General features: G+C 36.5%; 1 protein-coding gene and 1 long non-coding RNA gene across 3 annotated transcripts in view; both read left to right on the plus strand.

Moving 5' to 3' along the window:
- The first annotated feature begins 2,015 nt into the window (after positions 1 to 2,015).
- On the plus strand, positions 2,016 to 2,539 carry LOC149815779 (uncharacterized). Its single transcript, XR_016428111.1, has 3 exons — positions 2,016 to 2,150; positions 2,264 to 2,376; positions 2,477 to 2,539. It is a non-coding gene; the product is annotated as an uncharacterized LOC149815779 (long non-coding RNA).
- A 749-nt stretch (positions 2,540 to 3,288) lies between these two features.
- Positions 3,289 to 24,505, plus strand: part of LOC149815780 (aspartic proteinase A1-like) — a 48,625-nt gene continuing 27,408 nt past the window's right edge. For both annotated transcript variants that reach the window (XM_089989561.1, XM_089989560.1), the window contains exons 1-11: positions 3,289 to 3,758; positions 4,878 to 4,938; positions 5,734 to 5,828; positions 5,942 to 6,054; positions 6,155 to 6,323; positions 6,402 to 6,441; positions 6,548 to 6,612; positions 7,215 to 7,328; positions 8,150 to 8,214; positions 8,328 to 8,484; positions 8,557 to 8,676. In XM_089989561.1, the coding sequence (XP_089845687.1) occupies positions 3,393 to 3,758; positions 4,878 to 4,938; positions 5,734 to 5,828; positions 5,942 to 6,054; positions 6,155 to 6,323; positions 6,402 to 6,441; positions 6,548 to 6,612; positions 7,215 to 7,328; positions 8,150 to 8,214; positions 8,328 to 8,484; positions 8,557 to 8,676 (1,365 nt within the window). In that variant the 5' untranslated portion in view covers positions 3,289 to 3,392. The remainder of the gene's footprint in view (positions 3,759 to 4,877; positions 4,939 to 5,733; positions 5,829 to 5,941; positions 6,055 to 6,154; positions 6,324 to 6,401; positions 6,442 to 6,547; positions 6,613 to 7,214; positions 7,329 to 8,149; positions 8,215 to 8,327; positions 8,485 to 8,556; positions 8,677 to 24,505) is intronic.

The raw sequence follows: 24,505 nt of genomic DNA on the forward strand, positions 1-24,505 counted from the left end.
ATAGAAGTCTTACTCTAGCCGTGAAGAATATTACTCCAGAAGAAGCTTGGAGAGGATATAAATCATCAGTTTCACACTTCAGAATTTTTGGATGCATTGCACACGTTCATGTCCCAGATAACAAGAGAACAAAGCTTGAGGATCAAAGCTTGAAGTGTGTATTACTTGGAGTTAGTGAGGAGTCAAAGGCATATAGACTCTATGATCTAGTTTCACAAAAGATAATCGTAAGTAGAGATGTGAAGTTTGAGGAAGATGGTGGCTGGGATTGGAATAAGACTCGTCAAGAAGAAGTTTTGGTTGATCTGGAATGGGATGATGATGCTCACAGTGAAGGTGAAGGCTCGAAGGATGAAGTATACAATGGTGATTCATGTGAGTCAGTAGAAGAACACTCATCTATTGATGACGAGAGAAGAATTAGAAGGCCACCAGGATGGATGGATGATTATGTGAGCGGTGAAGGTCTTTCTGAAGAAGAAGATACAACATATCTAGCCTTGTTTGCAGGAGGTGATCCTATCAATTACACAGAAGCTGCAAAAAACTCTAAATGGAGGAAAGTTATGGATGCAGAAATAAAAGTCATTCAAAGAAATGATACTTGGAAATTGATAGAACTACCTGTGGGAGGAAAGACAATCGAAGTTAAGTGGATCTTTAAGACAGCTCAAGGAGAATGGAGAGGTGGACAAGTACAAGGCTCGTCTTGTGGCAAAGGGATATGCACAGCAACATGGAGTTGATTATGCTGAAGTATTTGCACTTGTGGCTCAGCTTGATACAATCAGTTTGGTTATTTCTCTTGCAACACAAAAAGAACGGACCATCTATCAACTAGATGTAAAGTCAGCCTTTTTACATGGAGATCTAAGTGAAGAGGCCTATGTTGAGCAGCCATCAGGATATGAACAAAAAGACAGTGAGCATAAGGTATACAAACTAAAGAAAGCTTTATACAGACTGAAGCAAGCTCCTAGAGCTTGGTACAGTCGCATAGAGTCTTATTTTATGAAGCAAGGGTTCAAAAAATGTCCTTATTAGCACACTCTGTTTATCAAGACAGAAGATGGAGGTAAGATTTTGATTGTGTGTCTTTATGTTGATGATCTAATTTTCACTGGTAATAATGAACATATGTTGGCTGAGTTTAAGCAATCTATGATGGATGAATTTGATATGACTGATCTTGAGAAAATGAGGTATTTTCTTGGTATTAAAGTAATGCAAAGTTCATATGGAACCTTTATTGGCCAAAAGAAGTATGCATAGGAGGTGTTAGAGAGGTTCAGAATGAGTGAATGCAATCCAGTTCACAACCCTATTGTTCCTGGTACAAAGCTTGTGAAAGATTTGAATGGTTTGAAGATAGATAGCACACTTTATACACAAATGGTGGGAAGCTTGATGTACTTAACTGCTACACGATCGGATATAATGTTCGTGGTTAGTCTCGTCAGCAGATACATGGAGAATCCAACATAATCTCATCTAAAAGCAACAAGGAGGGTACTGAGGTATTTGAAGGGTACTGTCAACTTTGTATTGTTTTATAGGAAGAGAGGAAATAAGGAGTTGAGTGCTTTTACAGACTGATGGTTCTCTGGGACGTGGGGAACGCATTTAAGTTTTGCAAAACTGATGGTTCTCTGGGACGTGGGGAACACATGTTCATGAGAAATGCTTGATGTAACATCATGTAAAGGACATAAACATGCTGAATTTGGTAATGGACAACCTTGCGATGGGTATGCCTGATTGCATCGGTTCTAGGTAGACAAAATGATTGAAGTTCAGTCTCAAAATACTGTCTGAAAAGAGGAGTTTAAGATGAGAAGCCATTGTAATACTCCACCCTAATGTCAGAACCATGCTGCATAAATATTTGTTTCCTAATGAATCAGGGAAAAACAATTAAATCTTATTTCTAGGTCTGATAGAAGTTAATCTTTATTTAGTTTTTCTGTTCTGGTTATTATTGTTACTATCTTTTTCAAATGTTATTATGACTATATAAGCCATGTTAAGATGGTTCTATGTGCATTGTTTGATTAGGCAAGTCTTGTGCTATCCATTATGGGTCTGGATCTATTTCTGGATTCTTGAGTCAAGACTATGTTCAAGTGGGTGACCTTGTTGTGAAAGATCAGGTGGGAATTCTGTCTTGTATTAACTCTGGGTATTCATCTTTGCTCTTGCTCTATATCTCTCTTTGGATTCAATTACGTGTAGGTTGCATTCTTATTCATTACATTCTATGCAGGTTTTCATTGAAGCTACTAGAGAACCCAGCATCACATTCTTGGTTGCCAAGTTTGATGGTATCCTTGGACTAGGATTCCGGCAAATCTCAGTTGGGAATGTTGTTCCGCCTTGGTAGGATCTTTATTTTTAATCTACTATCAATGTAGATTATATGAAATGCTTCATGGGTAAGATTTGAACATTAGTTTATTGAATGTATCTGTCTTTGCAGGTACAACATGATTGAACAAGGCCTTGTGAAAGAGCCTGTTTTCTCTTTCTGGTTCAACCGAAATACCGAAGATGAGGAAGGAGGAGAAATAGTATTCGGAGGTGTTGATCCTAGTCACTACAGATGAGTTTTCTTCTCCTTGAGAGGGTGGTGGTGATATCAATATGGTTTCTTAAGATTATAGACATAGTAATCGACATTTTCATCGAGAGAAAAGCTTTGTGAATTCGAACTTCCATCGAAAGAGTGAGGAGAGAAGTAACTGAAAAGAGGTAGATGGGGGGAAGAAGAGAGAAATCGATAGGTGTACGGGAACGAAGTGGGTGGTGAGCCTAGAAGGTAAAGAAGGATGGAAGCTCCTCTTCATCGGCGCTCCATGCATGCAATGCAAGTGGTTTTCATGATCCGTTAACTCATCAGACTATGTGTGCCTGGCCAATCAGATGACAGCAATTCGAGTGGGACCCGTATTTTGCTGATGTGGAGCCCGGTGCTTTCTTTCAACTATAAAGACAAAAAACAGTTCCGTCTAATACTCTCTTTTTGTGGTAGTTGAAAAGGGTGTCGAGGTCAAAGGAATTATTATCCTGAATTATAGGGGTTTTTTGGTCTTAAATTAAGTCAAACCGCTGCTCCATGCACATATTTACGGAATCTATCACAAGAATTTTCACAATTGACTAAATTAGTATGCTTTAAACAGGGAAAAGCAACCCAAGATCAAGGGGCTTTGAAGTCTTTTTACTCGAGGTCCCGACGGAGCGCTATTGGTATGAGTAAAATACCCTTGTTAATTTCTATTTATTGCTTCAGCCCCCCTCACTCAACGACCTCCCAGGGTTTCGTTTCTCTGCCGGAACTCTTCCGTTTTCCGACGAATTCTTGCTGGAAACTGACGTCCTTCTTCACGGAGAAGATGGGAATCGATCGGAAAACGCTCTCTGTGGTGCTGATCCTGTCGTTGCTACTCTTCCCAGCCGTCTCGGCGGAGAGTTTGGTGCGAATCGGGCTGAAGAAGAGGCCTCTGGATCAGAATCGGCTGCTCGCGCGCCGGATTGCGTCGAAAGACTACGGTGAGCCGACCGCGACTGCGAGAAACGGCCTCCGGGCCAGTCGGGTCGGCGGAGATTCAGGGGATGCCGATATCATCGCTCTGAAGAATTATTTGGACGCTCAGTACTACGGGGAGATCGGCGTCGGGTCTCCGCCGCAGAAGTTCACGGTGATCTTCGACACCGGGAGCTCCAATCTCTGGGTTCCCTCCTCCAAATGCTACTTCTCGGTCGGTTCCTCGTCTTTTTCTTTGCTTCTGGGGTTCTTGTTTCTCTTTGGAGTCCTTGATGCATGGTTTTATCTCATAATTGTTGTGTTCTCTTGTTGAGTTGATGATCCAGGTGTACGAACAGAGAAAAATTAGGGTTTTTCTTTTCCGTTTTGTTTTCTACCGGTTCCTTCATTTCCTTTTTGTGTAGAGAACAATGGTTATTTCCATCGCAGGTCGTTTCTGTTTCCAAAATTAAAGTGGAAACTTGAAGGTCTCCCGTTCTTAATTTGTTGTTATTTGATGCTTTGTTTTGTGATCTATATAGACCGTCAGTGCTATAATTTCGGTGGTAAAATTAAAGAATGTCACATAAGAATTGGAAAATAGTATGCTTGTCATGCGCTCTGGAGCAGTGAAATGCGTAAAAATTGGGAAGAACGCCAACGGCGAAATTTCTCTGCTCGGTCAGTGCTGATGCTGAGAAATGAAGGATAAGGGAGCAAATGGGATTAAATACCTCTGTAATTCTTGCCATATATGATGGATGATAGTTACTGCATGTATCCACCCGTGTAGTGCTGTAGCTAACCTGTTAAGTATCCCACTGAGGGCATACGTTCGCAAGAATGAAACTCAAAAGGAATTGACTTGTGTTTTAATTTGATGCAAATCAAAGAACCTGTTTGTTGTTACAATTCTTTCTTCCTACGTTTGCGTGTGAGAGGCTACAGCGTTCGCTGTTGTCCGTTTTGGAGTTCTTGTTCTCTATCATGAAACCATCATTGTTTTCACTTTTATGCCTGAGAAGCTTACTGGTTCACTATGGAAGTTGATTGCGTTCCAGTTTTCCCTAATTTGTCTCTAATTTCAGTTTGGAGGCTGCTACTTTATCATCGTAGCACCTTACGGGCGGAGGAATTGATAATTTATGTCCATCTGTGGATTTCTTGTCTGAAGATAGTGCATGTTACAGCCTTCGGTCTTACGCCTTGTTTTTCAGTCAGATTCAGGCAATTGATTCTTTTAGGTCTAATGGCTCTGTATGGATAGCTGGCTTGATCATTGTTTGTCTTGGGTTTATGTATCCAAAATATGGATAAAGGGGTTTTAGATGGTGACTTGCAATTTCTATTGTAGGTTGCCTGCTATTTCCATTCCAAGTACAAGGCGTCCCGTTCAAGCACCTACGAGAAGAATGGTATGGTCTCATTCATATTTTTTATTTATATGTGCTTTATTTCTTGGTAAATAGGAATGACCATGTTTCTGCTACAGTTTTGTGCACACTCTTGGCTATCCTTGTTAAGGGTGCTTCAGATAAACATCTGACTAGATATCCTGGTCAGATTTTTATGTGTCTTATACAAGCTTAAGATGATTTGGATTAGTGGTGCTCATGGGAATTCCTTTTAGGTATGCGGTTTGATAAGGTCAAACGTAAATGAACTCATATAGTCCTGGATAATGGTTGTGCAACATAATTACTCGGTGAAAATATATGATACTAAGCTGTTAAATATTGTGGGTCGCCTAGCTTACATTGGCCATGACAATTTCGCATTTAAGTTTTGCAAAACTGATGGTTCTCTGGGATGTGGGGAACACATGTTCATGAGAAATGCTTGATGTAACATCATGTAAAGGACATAAACATGCTGAATTTGGTAATGGACAACCTTGCGATGGGTATGCCTGATTGCATCGGTTCTAGGTAGACAAAATGATTGAAGTTCAGTCTCAAAATACTGTCTGAAAAGAGGAGTTTAAGATGAGAAGCCATTGTAATACTCCACCCTAATGTCAGAACCATGCTGCATAAATATTTGTTTCCTAATGAATCAGGGAAAAACAATTAAATCTTATTTCTAGGTCTGATAGAAGTTAATCTTTATTTAGTTTTTCTGTTCTGGTTATTATTGTTACTATCTTTTTCAAATGTTATTATGACTATATAAGCCATGTTAAGATGGTTCTATGTGCATTGTTTGATTAGGCAAGTCTTGTGCTATCCATTATGGGTCTGGATCTATTTCTGGATTCTTGAGTCAAGACTATGTTCAAGTGGGTGACCTTGTTGTGAAAGATCAGGTGGGAATTCTGTCTTGTATTAACTCTGGGTATTCATCTTTGCTCTTGCTCTATATCTCTCTTTGGATTCAATTACGTGTAGGTTGCATTCTTATTCATTACATTCTATGCAGGTTTTCATTGAAGCTACTAGAGAACCCAGCATCACATTCTTGGTTGCCAAGTTTGATGGTATCCTTGGACTAGGATTCCGGCAAATCTCAGTTGGGAATGTTGTTCCGCCTTGGTAGGATCTTTATTTTTAATCTACTATCAATGTAAATTATATGAAATGCTTCATGGGTAAGATTTGAACATTAGTTTATTGAATGTATCTGTCTTTGCAGGTACAACATGATTGAACAAGGCCTTGTGAAAGAGCCTGTTTTCTCTTTCTGGTTCAACCGAAATACCGAAGATGAGGAAGGAGGAGAAATAGTATTCGGAGGTGTTGATCCTAGTCACTACAAGGGTGAACACACATATGTGCCTGTTACTCAACAAGGTTACTGGCAGGTGTGTAACATCTGAGTTTTACTCAAAGCTTATGAATTTCAGATCAAGTCTCTCTCATATTTCCTTCCTTTGTACCAGTTTGATATGGGTGATGTCCTTGTTGGTGGTGAAACAACTGGTAATTAACCTCTGAGCTGGCATGAGTTTCCCTTGTAGCTTATGATGATAAATCATTCTTTCTCATGCATGGCTATGACCTTATGAGAGTATATGTTGATTTTCAGGATTCTGTTCAGGAGGTTGTGCAGCGATTGCAGATTCAGGAACCTCCTTGATTGCTGGTCCAACTGTGCGTGTGATAACTCTCAGCTTACAAACATGTTTAGTTTATGAATGCATGTGATTATTAATATGTAAAAAGTGTAAAAAATGAAAGGTCGCATTTTTCACCAAGATGCTACTCTCTCTCTCTCTCTCTCTCTCTCTCTCTCTCTTGCAGATTCTTTCTCTAATTTCTCTATGCAATGTGCAAGTTCCAGTAACAGTATTATGAAATTTGAATGCTTTGTGTTGAGTTATTCCATCATATTTTTGCTACACTAGTTCTAGATGCGGAGACATGTTTCTTGCTAGAAAAGATTTCTAGTTGTGTAGCATATCTCTGTCATGCCAAAACAATAGGCTGATAGGTGGTTGTGAATATGCATATGTTCTGTCAAACAATTTAGTCATCTAATTTGTTTTCCCAATATTGTGGTTGATTGCATAAGTATAAAGTGGTTTATTTTCTCATTATAAGTCACTATGCTATCAAATTGATCTGTCCATGTGTTGTCGTTGTCAGCTGTAATTTGGTTTATTGACTTCATTCTCTCAATGTTATGCTCTGCATTGCATACTTTTGCATTATAACTACTCAGCCATTTCCTGATGATCTTGTTTGCATTTCAGGGTATAATTACTGAAATCAATCATGCAATTGGAGCAGTGGGCATTGTCAGCCAGGAGTGTAAATCTGTTATCGCTCAGTATGGTGATATGATTATCGAAATGTTGTTAGCTCAGGTTTGCAATTATTAGAGCAGTGACAGCTAATTATCCATATAACTTAAAAAGGGTGCATTCTTCTCATGCTGCCATGTACAAAACAAAGCCATGGGTGATTGGGGAAATAACAAAGATAGTAGTTTATGGAAAAATCACTGTTACACCGAAGGTTGTAAGTATCGTATCGTTACCCATATCGGTCGGGCCCAAAGTAACACCATATTGTATCGTATTGTAAATGTATCATAAATTTTTAATAAAAAAATCCAAAAGAATTAAGAAAAATCAGAAAAAATTAGCAAATAACACATGAATTGCACAAAATACAACCATAAAATCACATTTATGTCTCTATGAGCTACATAAAACATCATCAAACATCAACTAATATAGAATCATAGATAATATTGCATGCATATCTCACAAGAACAATGTCACAAGACTCGTACTTTCATATTACATAAACATAAGCAAAATAACCAAGTTTATGAAATACGATTAAAAAAAATGATAGTAAGGGGTGTGATACAGGTATGATACACACCCATATCGAGATACGGGTGTGTATCATATCATTTTTTCCCAAAGTAACGATACAACACTGGTTACACCTTTTATGCTCAGCAGGAAGACATCATTGAGCCTATTTTCATATTGAACTGAGCACAGAAACAATCATTTTCCTGACTATAATGCATTCATGTCAGATGTTCTCCTTTTTGCTTTTGTTGTGGAAGAATCATGCTTCTTGTAATATTATTTTTTAATAAAATAAGTTAAATCTCAATTTATTCAATTTCTTGGATGGAGCTCTGAAGACTTACTGTGCAAATATGCAGGCACAGCCCCAGAAAATATGTTCTAAGATTGGTTTGTGTGAATTTGATGGCACTCGTGATGTCAGGTCAGAGTTCTCTGCTATATATGCACTCTATTGCCCAAAAGTTCAGTGATGTTCTTCTATCTGGTCCAATGAATTTGTTCTGAAACATGGAGTTTTTGATGTTGGTCTTACAGCATGGTCATTGAAAGTGTTATCAACAAGGAAAACAAGGAAAGATCTTCTGGCAAGAGCGATGCTATGTGCACTGCTTGTGAGATGGCAGTTGTATGGATGCAAAATCAGATCAAGAGGAACCAGACAAAGGAGCAAATATTAAATTATGTCAATCAGGTGAACCATTTTACACTCATCACCTGGGAACTGTAGTGATCCTTATAGTTAATCTGTTGAGTTGTAATGCAGCTCTGTGACCGGTTGCCGAGCCCCATGGGGGAGTCAGCTGTTGACTGCAACAGTTTGTCTGTCATGCCAAGTGTTTCTTTCACTATTGGTGGCAAAACTTTTAATGTTACTCCGGAACAGGTACCCAAGAATCACAACCTCCTTTAATTGTCATGTGAAGTTATTGTCAATTTACTCGTCCCTCATCTTTACACACACAAATTATATACCACATTTGGTCATGTCGCCATTGTTAAAATATGATGTATATTTATATATATATATATATCTATATACATAGATTACGACACATACACATATATATAACATATATATATGTCTATGTGTCTATCTATATATATAAATATATATATATATATTTATTTTGTAAAACCCGATAGGGGTATTTCTGTAATTTCACCCTGTACACGCATATCATTGATATGCTTTTCTCTTTTTCTTTTTTTCCTTTATTCTTTTTCCTTTTTTCTTTTTTTGTTTTTATTCACTTGAGAGGGGTCCACATAGAGTCGTTGGACCCCTCCAACGGTCATAAATATGACCGTTGGAGGGGCTCCAACGACTCTATGGGAGCCCCTCCTTGGGTCCCTTGCTGTGTATAAATAAGGGGCACAGCCCCATGTATTTACTAAGCTTCTCTTGAAGCATTATATGAAGTGAGATATATTTTTTTTATCTTCTTTTTGTGCTTGACCACTTTTGTGGTTTATTTTGCCCTTTAGTGGCATCTTGTGTATGTGCGTGCTTTCGCTTGGAGACGTTGCTCTTTTCATTTGGCACTTCATTACATGGTATCAGAGCCTTGGCTAAGAAGACTTCATTGGATCCTCCATTGACAAGTAATACCTCTCCACTCTCTTGTCTTATAAATTTTTCTTCTAATGGCCAACAAAGATGCAAAAATCGATCTCTCATTCAAATTGGATGGGACCAATTATCGCATGTGGGCGGCCGCTATGGAGAATAATCTCAAAGGTAAAAGGCTTTGGGGTTATGTATGTGGAACCATTCCGGAACCACAACTAAAGTTAACTAAATTTGAAGAAGGTGAAGAAAAAACCTTGAATGAAGAAAGAAAAAGAAAAGGCTATTCTTGATTACTCTTCTAAAATGGAAGATTGGGAAAGTGAACATGCTAAAATCTTAGCATGGTTCATGAATAACGTCGAATTGAAGATTTGTGCAAATCTTGCAAAATTCAAGAAGGCTAATGAAGCATGGTTTTTCATGAAAGGTATGTACACTCAAAGAGACCTTGCTGTTAGAAAGTGACTTGAAATACATTGGGTTCAATAATGAACCCATATCTATGCACGTGAAGTGCAAATATACCCATTAAAGGGAAACAACATAAGCACATAATGTGCTAACACATAAAACCCATAAAAAGAGAAAAATATGACATAAAGTCATAAGTTGCATATCATTGAAGAATAATGGAGAAGGGGTAAAAACCCCATTACAATGGAGCATAAGCTCCCTCAAGAAGTAAGAAATACAAAGGGGAGAGCCCCTATTTATAACAACAAAAAAGAGCCTTGGAGGGGCTCCACTCATAGACGTTGGAGCCCCTCCAACGGTCACAAATGTGACCGTTGGAAGGGGCCCAACGTCTATTTGAGTGGGCCCCTCAAGGTACCTTTTGGTACTTGAGAAAAAAGAAATAAAAAATAAAAGAAAAAGAAAAATAAAATAAATTACAATCACATTCATAAAGTGAATGTGCGTAAAACAGAGGAAAAGACTAAAATACCCCTACGGCTAAACAAAAGGAAAATATATATTTTATATATATAAATAGGAGGATACATATACATATATACCATATATATATATGTATCATCTTTTATATATATAAAATATGTCTAATTACAACAATTGATGGGTACATTTTAACACCCCCCCTCAAGCTTTGCAGGGAAACGAAAAGATTGAAAAAATGGCAAAACTCCACGAGGCTTCGGCGACTCCAAGAGGCTTCGGCAAGGATGCAATGAAACTTGAAATAGCCTTCCTCCAATTGTCTTCAAATGATGAACCCATTTCCCGAACCATCCAGGGTACTTCCCTTTGTTCTATCTCCAAGATCCTGAGAAAAGAAAACAACAAAGAACAAGTAAACAATATCTTTGCACTTTACTCAAAAAGGAACATTCCTAACAAGGTGCAAAATTTATGCATAATATGATAGTTACTTTAGTATGAAACGAAAAATTTAGAAAACCAAAGTTTCTAAATCATACATTATGTTAAAACAAAATGAGCGGAAGCAAATTATGCAAAAATTACAAGAATGCATAATGCATTCATAAGGTCCACCATTGGACAAATATAACCCCCATAATGGGGAATAACAAAATGATCCACTAAGGGATACCACAAGAAGCCTACGAAGAGGCATAACATACATATGTTTTATTGAATGAGAGCCCAAAAAAGGCCATAAAGAGCATATGCATATACGAATCATAATATGAATTGATACTCAAAGAACTAAAACATGCTTCAAACATGTAGTGAAGATCCAAAAAAGAGAAACAAAGTCTCCAAGCATACTTTAGGCAAAATAAACCCAAGAGTTCACAAGGTTTTTTAAAAACATTTATGAAAGTCACACTTAATAAAAAAAAACATTTTACATATAAGGGTGGCAAAAACCATAAGCACTTAATATATAGATTAAATGCTAAGAAATCAACTTGATATGCATATCAAAAAGATGATTTACTTGAAAAACACAAGTCATGAATGAAATTTTGCAAATTTCAATAATAGTTTATTCATTACAAACAACTTCCTCATTAGTCCTCCAAAACCCATAAATCAAGTGTATAAGCTACTAGATCAAGAATATAAAACCATTAAAGGCAAAAGACACACACAAAGGTGTGTAAACGAACCTCTTGTCTACATATAATAATACTTGAAATAAGTGCATCTACGACAAGAGCAAGAGAATACATTCCAACATGGACTAAAAAGTATCTCTTGTCTACGTAAAAATGCACTTAAAACCAAGTATGTTCAGCTACTAGAACAAGAGTAATAAGCCAACCATGGGCTAAAACATAATATATCTCTTGTCTACATAAGATGGCACTTGAAATGAGTGAAATAAGCCAACCATGGGCATACATCTAAGCGACTAGAACAAGAACACAAACGCCAACATGGACTAAGATCACACACGATGGTGTGAATCAACGTGTCTTGTCTACATATAAGATCACTCAAGACAAGTGTGTTCAGCTACTAGACCAAGAGAGCAAAAGCCAACAAAGGGCTAAAAACACACGGAGGTGTAATAAAATTCTTGTCTACATATAATGACACTTAGATAATGGGCATAAAAGGAAAGGACTTTTGAGGCAATAAAGCTTGTAATGACAACATATAAATAAAACCTCGAATGAAACAATATTCCTTTTAAAAAAGAATACTCATAACAATAACATTTTGGAATAAATGCATGTAAAAAGTATCTTCAACAAGATACTACAATCGATAAAATAATATTCTTGAGAACAAATGTGTGAACATACACACACCAAGAACACTTGTGAAAAAACACAACACATGTGCACAACAAGCACAACATACGAAATCACAAATGTGCAAGTGCACTCATAAGATTCTTAAACAAATAAAAGGTTGGGCTATAATCCCAAAACACCTTGATTTTAAATATACCTTAAAACATTTAAGGTTTCAAACACCATATGTCCATTACATTTACATAGAGGCATCCATAATATCAATGGCCACAAGAGAAAAAATGAGTGACACACTCATAATTAGAGATCAAATAACAAATCATTTTAGAGTCCCAAGGTGCCCATAACTCACCTCAACAACCATCTATAATATGGAAGGTGGACAATCTAAAATGATACAACACGAGGTGCCCATAACTCACCTCGACAAACATCTCTAATATAACAAAAATAAGGCCAAATAAATGATGCATTAAATAACATGTGATGGACAAATATAAGTGCCACAAAAGGGCAGTAACCACATAAGGAATCATTTTCCAAATAAAAGTTTTTACCAAGAGGACCGATTAACAAATTGAATCAAAGGTCCAATATAATCCATCAAAACAATTTTGCATAAACACGAATTATGCTTAATCTTCAAAAGAAGTCTTGTACCAAAAAAGACTTATTAAGCAACAAACACAACAACATAAAGAATTCATCAAGACAATGAAGCTTTTAATCAAAGAAATCATAAGAACCGTAATGGTTCACAAAGAAGGCTTTAACACAATACTCAAGGAAAGAATATTCAAAAAACACTTGAAAATTTATAGATTTGGAATTAAATCCCATACAACAATTTTAAAATATTCTTTGATTGTGATGAGATATGTGGACACATACAAAGTGCTATAAGCACTTACAATGATTTAACAAGAACTCAATATCTAAATTCATTATATTTTTCACAAAAGAAATGTGCATAAAGGCTCCATAATGCAAAAAATGTCTACGAAGAGACAATACACATGTAAGCACACAAGGCTTTATAAAAGATGTGCACGAAGGCACTCATACAATACTTGAACAAATACACACCAAGGTGTAAACAAACATGCACTAAGGCATGTATATCATAAAAAAGAGGGAATGCATACAAGCGCAAAATATTTGAGAAGCAAATGTGCACAAAATACAAAAATACACAAAAGTGAGCAAGTATGCACTTTATAAAAAGAGCAATGCTTGAAATTCTCAAATTTTAATTATGTAATTACATGCTTGATAAGTGCAATTGAGGACAAAGAAAACCATATTATGGCCAATGTAGGCATCTTTAAAGATATTATTAAGAGGTTTCGAAACCTTATGAAAAATACAAACCAACAAGTTTATAAGGATGAAAAATGAAATCATTTATACCAAAAAAGGATGTAATAGATGAACTATGCACTCTATGTGGGAAATTCCTTTTAAAACAATCTTTCCTAATGGTTTATCATAGATAATTTTTCAAAAAAGAAACATTGAAAAACTTTTTAGGAGTTCTTATAAGTCATCATTAACAAGAACTACTTTAGGATTCAACAAAGATTTTAGATGTGAGAGATTCTCATATAATGATTATATCAATTTTTTCAAAAATGCACTAAAATCCATAATCAAGAGGGGAACTCGAATCAAATTAGGGTTCATATGAGAGTTAAAAAATTTTAAGCAAAGATCATTATTTTAGCAAGAAATCATATATATAATTTTTAAAAGTTAACTTATAGGTCAATCATGAAATATTTATATAAGAACTATAAATCTCACATAATTGAAGGTAATTTTTAAAAACATAAATTACTATTATATGCGATGAGTAGTTCGAAAAACACGAATTTTATATTTGGATAACAAACGATTTCACCAAATTTAAAAGGAGATATTTTCAAAATATATGAGCACACGAAATGTGAAAAGAAATAATTCAACTATCATGACCATTAAATGAACAAACTATATGCAAGAAACATATTTTCAAATGCATAATACTTTTAAGAAAAGGGATACATACCGAATAACTTCAAAAGCATAATACTTTAGGAAGAGCAATGAATACTTCACCATTTCTTGAGCGACACGCTTTCCGTTGCACCAAAGGACAAACCCATCGTGACCTCGCTCTGATACCATGTTAGAAAGTGACTTGAAATACATTGGGTTCAATAATGAACCCATATCTATGCACGTGAAGTGCAAATATACCCATTAAAGGGAAACAACATAAGCACATAATGTGCTAACACATAAAACCCATAAAAAGAAAAAAATATGACATAAAGTCATAAGTTGCATATCATTGAAGAATAATGGAGAAGGGGTAAAAACCCCATTACAATGGAGCATAAGCTCCCTCAAGAAGTAAGAAATACAAAGGGGAGAGCCCCTATTTATAACAACAAAAAAGAGCCTTGGAGGGGCTCCACTCATAGACGTTGGAGCCCCTCCAACGGTCACAAATGTGACCGTTGGAAGGGGCCCAACGTCTATTTGAGTGGGCCCCTCAAGGTACCTTTTGGTACTTGAGAAAAAAGAAATAAAAAATAAAAGAAAAAGAAAAATAAAATAAATTACAATCACATTCATAAAGTGAATGTGCGTAAAACAGAGGAAAAGACTAAAATACCCCTACGGCTAAACAAAAGAAAAATATATATTTTATATATATAAATAGGAGGATACATATACATATATACCATATATATATATATGTATCATCTTTTATATATATATAATATGTCTAATTACAACAATTGATGGGTACATTTTAACACTTGCTAGGCACTTTTTTCTTCAAGAAAAGTAAGAGCTACCAAGCAAGGTGATATGAGCATTAGGGACTATTATAGTGCCATATCCTCTTTATGGGATGAACTTGTCCTTCTCGAACCGCAATGGGAAGGAAGTATTATTGCTATGAGACAAGAGCAAATGGAAAAAGAGAGGTTCTTTCAATTTATTCATGGGCTTCGTCCCGAATTTGAACAACTTAGAGGATCTCTACTTCATAGAGCCTCTACTCCTCTAAGCGATATTTTGGCCGATTTATGTCAAGAAGAAACCCGTTTGGCCTTAAAAAGGGATGTGGATGAAGTACATGCCGTGTCTAGACCCGGCAACAATGTAAGATCATATAAACCACCACATTTTTGGAAGAATAATGGTGGAGGAAGGAAAATCATTTGTCATAATTGTAATGAACCGGGCCATATTCGTCCCGATTGCCCTAAATTCAAGAAGAAGGTAGCTTCCGTGGGAGAAACTCCTCCAATCACCAATGAAGATTCAAAGAAGGATGGTGACATAAAGGATTCCATCGCTCATCTAACCGAAACTCTCCAACAATTTATGAAGATGAACGCCTCTATATCATCATCCTCACCTTCCACTTCCGGTGCCGCCATTTCTTCATTCCCAGGTATGTCTTCTTGGATTCTTGATTCGGGTGCCTCTTTCCATATGACTCCAAATGCATCACTTTTGTCAAAACCAAGTCTCAATAAATTTAAATCATATGTATCCACCGTCGATGGAACTTCTTTAAATGTTGAGGGTATTGGAAACCTTGAGAAAATTTATGACCAAAACAAAGAATTTTTTGTTCCCAAAATCCGAATCATCCTAAAACTTAATCTAAATCTTTTCTCCGTCTCTCAAATTACCGATTTTGAATGTAATGTCTCTTTTTCACCAACCCATTGCTATGTGCAGGATCTCCGGTCCGGGAAGCGGATTGGGCAAGGCCATAGAAGAGGGGACCTTTACTATATGGATTTTTTGTCTTTGTCATCCAAATCATTTTGTAATCATGTTCAATCCAAAGATATTGAGACTTGGCATAGGAGACTTGGGCACCCTAGTATTTCCAAATTGTACCTTTTTCCATTTTTGGAAAAATTTTGTAATACAAATACTTTTACATGCAATGATTGTATTCTTGGGAAAATTCACTCTCTTCCATATTCTCATAGCAATTTTGTGTCAAAAAGGCCTTTTGAACTTGTGCATTCCGATGTATGGGGACCGACACCCGTTATGTCCAAAGGAGGCTTCTCTTACTATGTTTCTTTTATTGATGATTTTACTAGATACACATGGGTTTATATTATCAAGAATAAATCCGATGTCTTCACTAATTTTAAAGAGTTTCACGCTCTTGTTCAAAACCAATTCCAACACAATATAGCCATTTTTAGATCCGACTCAGGAGGAGAATACATGTCTAAAGACTTCCAAAATTATTTTAAAACAAATGGAATTTTGCACCAACGATCTTTTCCTAAAACTCCGCAACAAAATGGTCTTGCGGAAAGGAAACATAGGCATTTAATTGAAACCACAAGAACTCTTCTTGTGTCTAAATGTGTTCCTAAAAACTTTTGGGCCGAAGCTCTTCTTACCCAACATATCTTGTGAATCGTATGCCCTCTTCCTCTTTGAAAAATGTTTCGCCCTTTGAAAAATTATTTAAAATTACTCCCGATTTTAATAGACTAAGAATCTTTGGATGCAAATGTTTTGTACTTAGTCTAGGACAAGATAAGTTGTCACCTAAAGCTATTGAATGTGTGTTCATTGGCTATGGTGAGAATAAAAAAGGCTATAGATGTTATGATATTCGAAACAATAAATTATATGTGTCGAGAAATATAAACTTTATTGAAGAACAAAATGGTTTCGATATCCACACATCTAAGGAAGACATCGATTATTCTTTTTTATTTGACTTAGCTCCTAGAATTGAGTCTCCTGAGGCTATTTCTTGTGATACTAGTTGTGATGGGATTTCACATTATAATGATATACAACAACATGATAATACCTCCCAAAATGAAAACCTTAATGATATAAATGTCTATACCCGGCGGATAGGAAATGAACATCAACCTGCTATTGACAGATACTCTCAAGACTTTTCTTTAGAAGAATCTACTGACAACCATCTACCTAGGAGATCTTCTCGTACCAGTAGGCCACCACAAAAGTTTGTGTCCTATGAATCTTTTTCTCCGAATTATAGGACATGTCTTATGTTAATACATTCGTATCATGAACCTTCCTCTTTCAAGGAAGCTAAAGATCACCCACATTAGATTGAAGCCATAAAAATCAAATTAGAGGCTCTTAACAAGGCCCAAACCTGGAGCATTATTCCTCAACCTTTAGGGAAGAAGGCAATTGGGTGTAGATGGGTATATAATGTCAAAACTAAATGTGATGGGTCTCTTGAAAGATACAAAGCACGTTTGGTAGCAAAAGGCTATGCCCAAGAATATGGGATTGATTATGAAGAAACCTTTGCTCCCGTGGCCAGAATGACTAGTGTACGAACCTTAATTGCCTTAGCATCCATCAAACAATGGCCTATATACCAACTTGATGTTAAAAATGCTTTCTTAAATGGAACTTTATGTGAAGAAGTTCTTATGGATCCTCCGCCGGGTCTTGAAATTGGAAAAGGCAATATTCTAAAATTAAACAAAGCTCTTTCTGGGTTAAAACAAGCGCCAAAAGCTTGGTATGATCTTTTTAGCAAAGTAGTTCTTGATAATGGTTTCTCCTCATGTTACATTGATACTGCTTTGTTTTTTAAATCCTCTAATGAATACATAACCATTTTGTTATTATATGTTGATGATAAGAAAGGTATTGATCTTATTAAAAATATTCTTAAGAAAAATTTTGATATGTCTGATCTGGGTTTTTTGAGGTATTTCTTAGGAATTGAAGTTGCATACTCCCCCAAGGGGTATGTCCTATCTCAGATGAAGCTTGTATCTGATATTATTGCTAGGTCTGGGCTAACAGATGACAAAAGGGTGGAGACTCCAGAAGTGATCAATGCCAAGATGAGAGCCAATGATGGCACTCCTTTAGCAGATCCCACGCCTTATCGTCAATTGATTGGATCCTTAACATATTTATCTATTACCAGGCCTGACATTTCCCATGTTGTTCATAGTGCAAGCCAATTTCAGACTGCTCCTACCACCACTCACATGGCAACAGTAATGAGGATTATTAGATATCTAAAAGATTCCATAACTAAGGGAGTATTCTTATCATCTTCTTCACCTCTTACTTTACTTGCGTATACTGACTCTGATTGGGGGGGTAACCCCGATGATCGTATTTCTACCACAAGTTATTGTGTGTTTCTTGGGGAGTCACTTATCTCTTGGAGGTGTAAAAAGCAGCGTAAAGTTTCTCTCTCATCTACTGAAGCCGAATATCGTGCGATGGCCACTACCACAACTGAGATTATATGGTTAAGAAGCTTACTTAAAGATATGGGTGTCTCATTCTCAACTCCCTCAAAGCTATGCTGTGACAACAAGAGCTCCATTTATATCGCTAGCAATCACACTTTTCACGAACGAAGCATATTGAGATGGACTGTCATTATGTTCGAGACGAGTTTTTACGAGGCACCATTCAACTTCCATATGTTCCTACCGAATATCAGTTGGCGGACTTCTTCACCAAAGCTTTGCCCTCGCCTCGCTTCTACTTCCTCCTTAGCAAACTCTCGGTGATCTCACCATGTGTTTGAGGGGGGGTGTTAAAATATGATGTATATTTATATATATATCTATATACATAGATTACGACACATACACATATATATAACATATATATGTCTATGTGTCTATCTATATATATAAATATATATATATTTATTTTGTAAAACCCGATAGGGGTATTTCTGTAATTTCACCCTGTACACGCATATCATTGATATGCTTTTCTCTTTTTCTTTTTTTCCTTTATTCTTTTTCCTTTTTTCTTTTTTTCTTTTTATTCACTTGAGAGGGGTCCACATAGAGTCGTTGGACCCCTCCAACTGTCATAAATATGACCGTTGGAGGGGCTCCAACGACTCTATGGGAGCCCCTCCTTGGGTCCCTTGCTGTGTATAAATAAGGGGCATAACCCCATGTATTTACTAAGCTTCTCTTGAAGCATTATATGAAGTGAGATATATTTTTTTTATCTTCTTTTTGTGCTTGACCACTTTTGTGGTTTATTTTGCCCTTTAGTGGCATCTTGTGTATGTGCGTGCTTCCGTGCTTTCGCTTGGAGACGTTGCTCTTTTCATTTGGCACTTCATTACAGCCATGACCTACAAACGTCCCTTTTTTATTATTTTATTTTTTTGGTTGTTTTCATAAAACCAGCCTTAAAGATATGATCTATATGTTTCACTTAGTGGGGATCTGCTTTTGAATTGTCCGATTACAACACTAGGATTTTATAAGGCTTCAAAAATCAACGACCTACAATGTGCCATACTTTTCCGGGTCATAAAATCATGTTTTTTATATCCAAAAGCTGGTTCCCACTATTTTGAACATGCTGAATCCATCCACGAGGTCAGTTTGGATCAAAACAACTTGCACATAGGAGATCCAAATTCGTTTGTATTTAATGGTGCCATTACCCATATATATATATATATATATATATATATATATATATATGATGACCAAGATGTAGCCCTATCTTATTCATATTACAAAATTTTAATTTGAAATTTAGGATAGAGTAGTGGCTGTGAATAATCTGTGAAAGTCAGAGCATGTGCAATTTTAGGGTGTTAATGGTGTTAAAATGTAAAACTGTACATATATGTATATATAATAATATTATATATATATATATATAAATACAGTTTTCATTTCTTTCATTTTGTAATTTGTTTTCTTTATTTTTATTTTTTGTCTTTATGTCATCTAGTTCAGTTTGAACTAGAATGACTGTTGCTAGTCAAGTCCTGTCCAGACTTGACTAGCAATAGAGCTGTTGGACTGACACATTCCGACAGCTCTAAATAGAGCTGTTGGACTGTGCCCAACAGCTCTATTGAGTCCTCTTTCAGCTGTGTATATAAAGGGGTGCAGCCCCTCTTGTATTTTACTCCAATGCTTCTTAAGCAATTGTTTTTTCATATCAATAAAGAATACATTTTTATTTTTATTTTGTTTCCAGTTATACCCTTTTTAAGGGTTATGCTTTAGTGTCATTCTTGACATTTGCTCTTGTTAATCTAAGCTCGTGTTTCGAAGATCACCATTTCATTTCACGGTATCAGAGCCGCGGAAGTACTAAATCTTGAGGAAAAGCTGCCTCGGTTTCCGTGCCCATTTGCAAAAGTGTTCGCCACTTGAAGAGAAGTGTTTTATCACTTCATTGGAGAAGATTTCACATCTTGTTGTATTGTTTTTTTTTCTTTCTTTTTCATTTTCCTTCTTGTTTCTCTTTTATCCTTATTCTTTCTCTCCTTGTAATCGATGGATGACAATGATAAAGTCACCATCATGCCTATGAAATTAAGCGATACGAACTATGTAACATGGGCTTCAATCATGAAGCACCATATATGGGGAAAAGGCTTATGGGGGATTGTGGATGGTTCCGATTCGAAACCTAAGCTATCTCTTACTAAAAAGGAGGGAGATAAAGAGGTCCCTCTATCGGAAGAAGAGAAAATCAAGGCTATTGCCTCATACGAGAAGAAATGGAAAGAATGGAGAATATCTCATGTGAAGATAATGTCATGGCTTATCAATAGCGTTGACATTAAAAAATGCTCAAGTCTTGCCAAATTTGATCATGCTGATAAGGCATGGGAATACCTTAAGAATATGTATTCCCTTAAAGATATTGCACACGTGTGCAACCTCCAAGAAAAAGTTCGAATGATGACACAAGGAGACAAAACTATTCGTGAATATTACAATGGGTTGTCCGAACTTTGGGAAGAACTTTCCCTTTTAGAACCAAAGTGTCATTGTGCCGAAGACATCGAGCTTCGTCAGAAACAACTCGATGCTGAACATTTTTACCAGTTTATCACTGGATTAAGGCCGGAATTTGAAACCACTAAATCGGCCCTACTTCACCGGGGAAAAATTCCTTCTATTGTTGAAACTATTGAAGAGTTAACAATGGAAGAAAATTGTCTCCGGAAAGGTTCTTTAAAAATTGAAGATGATTCCGTTTTAGCCGTGTCTAGACCAGGGAATCATGTTCGATCATATAGGCCTCCTCACTTTAACCGACAAAATGGTGACTATGATAAAAAGAAAGTTATTTGTCATCACTGTCATGAACCGGGACACTACAGGCCACAATGTCCCAAACTTAAGGAGCTGAGAGAAAAAAGAGCTGCAATTGTTGGATCGGAGTCTAAAGATCAGGATGCACCAGTTTCCCTGACCCAACTAATGGAGATTCTTCAGCCTCTCATCAAAGGTGCCTCTTCCTCATCTGAAGCTTCAACCGGCGCAGCAGCCTCATCTTTTTCTGATCTAGGTAAAATTTCTTGGCTTCTTGACTCTGGTGCATCTTTTCATATGACCCCAAATAATCAAAGTCTATCCAAATGTGTTAAAAATAAAACAAGTGTGTCAAAGGTCTTTATTGCTGATGGGACTTCTCTTGAAATAGAAGGAATAGAAAATTTTGAAAAAATTTATAAAACAAAAAATTTTTTTATTCCAGAAATTAGACATGTTCCCAAATTAAATTTAAATCTTTTATCTGTATCTCAAATTTCTGATTATGAGTGTAATATTTCTTTTTCTTCTCATGGTTGTTGGGTACAGGATCGCCAGTCAGGCAAGTTGATTGGGGAAGACCATAGAGAAGGAGGACTCTATTACATGGATTTTTTGGAAATGCCGAAGAAACCTTTTTGTTATAATATTCAAAAAATAGAGTTGGAACTGTGGCATAAGAGACTTGGTCACCCATATATAGCCAAAATCCAACATTTTCCAAATCTAGGGAAATTTTGTAACTCTGAATCATTTGATTGTAAAGATTGTATTCTCGGCAAAATGAAAAGATTACCATTTCAGAACAGAACCTTTTTCTCTTCAAGACCACTTGAATTAATACACTCGGATGTTTGGGGTCCTGCACCAGTAATTTCTAAAGGAGGATTTGTTTACTATGTTATTTTTGTCGATGATTTCTCCCGACATACGTGGATGTATTTTCTCAAATATAAGTCTGAAGTATTTTCATACTTTCAAACTTTTCATAATATGGTTAAAAACAAGTTTCAAAATGATATTACTATTTTTCGCACAGATTCAGGGGGAGAGTTTTTATCCACAGATTTTCAAAATTATCTTAAATTGCATGGCATCACACATCAAAGATCTTGTCCTTATACACCTCAACAAAATGGACTGGCAGAACGAAAACATCGCCATATTATAGAAACCACTAGGACTTTATTAATAGCAAATCAAGTCCCGAAAGACTTTTGGGCAGAAGCTGCCTTAACTGCCACCTATCTCATTAATAGGATGCCATCTTCTTCGTTACAAAATATCACTCCCATTGAAAAACTTATGAACATTTCTCCAGACTACTCTAGACTAAGAATATTTGGGTGCAAATGTTTCATATTTACTGACAAAAATGATAAACTTTCCCCTCGTGCGATTCCCTGTGCCTTTTTAGGATATGCTGAAAACCAGAAAGGTTATAGATGTTTTGACTTCAAAAATAATAAACTATATGTGTCTAGAAATGTTTCCTTTCTTGAAAAGGAGAGCTTCTTTGATTTTAGAAAATTAAAAGACGTCACTGAGTACTCCTTTTTGCTAGATCTAACATCAACATCTGATGAATATGACCTTGACTGTAACTTTGATGATGATCAAAGAATTATTGATCTTAATGTTGAAAATGAAGAAGTTCATAGAGATACTAGTATTCAATATTCCAGGCGACAAGAGTCTAATCCTCCATGTGCACTTGAGAAATATTCTAACATTCCAACTAGACAATCAACCCGAATCTCGAGGCCTCCAGGAAAGTTTGTATCATACGAGTCTTTCTCACCCACATATAGGGCAGTTATTGCATTAATTCACTCATATGAAGAACCATCCACATATTTTCAAGCAAAACATGATATCAAATGGATAGAAGCCATGAAAGCTGAATTAGATGCACTTGAAAAGGCTTCTACATGGAATATTCAAGATCTTCCTCCAGGGAAGAAAACTATAGGATGTCGATGGGTTTATAAAATTAAAACCAAGAGTGATGGTACTCTTGAAAGATATAAAGCCCGTTTAGTAGCCAAAGGTTATGCCCAAGAATATGGGATTGGTTATGAAGAAACCTTTGCTCCGGTGGCTCGTATGACTACTGTCCGAACCTTAATTGCCTTAGCTTCTATCAAAAAATGGTCTATTTTTCAAATGGATGTCAAAAATGCTTTTTTAAATGGAAAGCTAGTTGAAGAAGTATATATGGAACCCCCTCCTGGTCTAAGTATTCCTAAGGGTAAAGTCCTTCGCTTAGAAAAAGCTCTTTATGGACTTAAACAAGCACCAAAAGCTTGGTATGATAGGTTTAGTCGTGTTATGATTGATATTGGTTTTCAATTCTGTTTAACTGACACTGCTTTGTTTATTAAGAATTTTGATGCAGGGATCATTGTGCTTCTTTTCTATGTGGATGATATGATCATCACCGGAAGCGATAAACAGGGAGTTGAAACAATCAAAACACTTCTTAAATCTCATTTTGAAATGACTGATTTGGGCTTGTTGAGATATTTTTTAGGCATTGAAGTTGCTTATTCTCCTAGAGGATATTTATTATCTCAGACTAAATTTGCTTTTGATATTGTTTTCAGGTCTGGTATTACTGATGATAAGAAAGTCGACACTCCAGAAGTTGTTAATGTTAAAATGAAGATTGATGATGGAGAACTTTTTGCAGACCCTACTCCTTACAGACAGCTTGTCGGGGCACTTTCCTATCTATCCATTACCAGACCAGATATAGCACATGCATATAGCACATGTTGTTCATACAGCAAGTCAATTTCAACATGCTCCTACTTCTGTTCATATGGGAGCAGTCATGCGTATTATCAGATACATCAAGTCCTCTCTTTCACGAGGACTTTTCTTATCTTCCTCCTCTTCTCTTGATTTAATTGCATATACTGATGCTGATTGGGGAGGTGATCCCAATAACAGACACTCAACCACTGGCTTTTGTGTCTTTTTAGGGGAATCATTAATCTCGTGGAGGTGTAAAAAGCAGCAGAAGGTATCTCTCTCATCCACCGAAGCTGAATACAGAGCCATGGCAACCACGACCATGGAAGTAGTTTGGCTCCGACGACTGCTTGCTGACATGGGAGTTGAAGCAACAAAGGCTTCACAAATGTGTTGTGACAACAAAAGTGCGATTTACATTGCCAGTAACAGAACATTCCACGAACGCACCAAACACATCGAAATGGATTGTCACTACGTCAGAGAGGAATATCTACACGGGATAATTGATCTGCCATATGTCACTTCAGAATATCAGTTAGCAGACTTCTTTACAAAGCCTCTCGCTGCTCCCCGATTTCACTTTCTCTTAGACAAACTTTCGCT

Source organism: Nuphar pumila, chromosome 15, assembly GCF_984573655.1.
Source record: "Nuphar pumila chromosome 15, dmNupPumi1.hap1.1, whole genome shotgun sequence".
Classification (NCBI taxonomy): domain Eukaryota; kingdom Viridiplantae; phylum Streptophyta; class Magnoliopsida; order Nymphaeales; family Nymphaeaceae; genus Nuphar; species Nuphar pumila.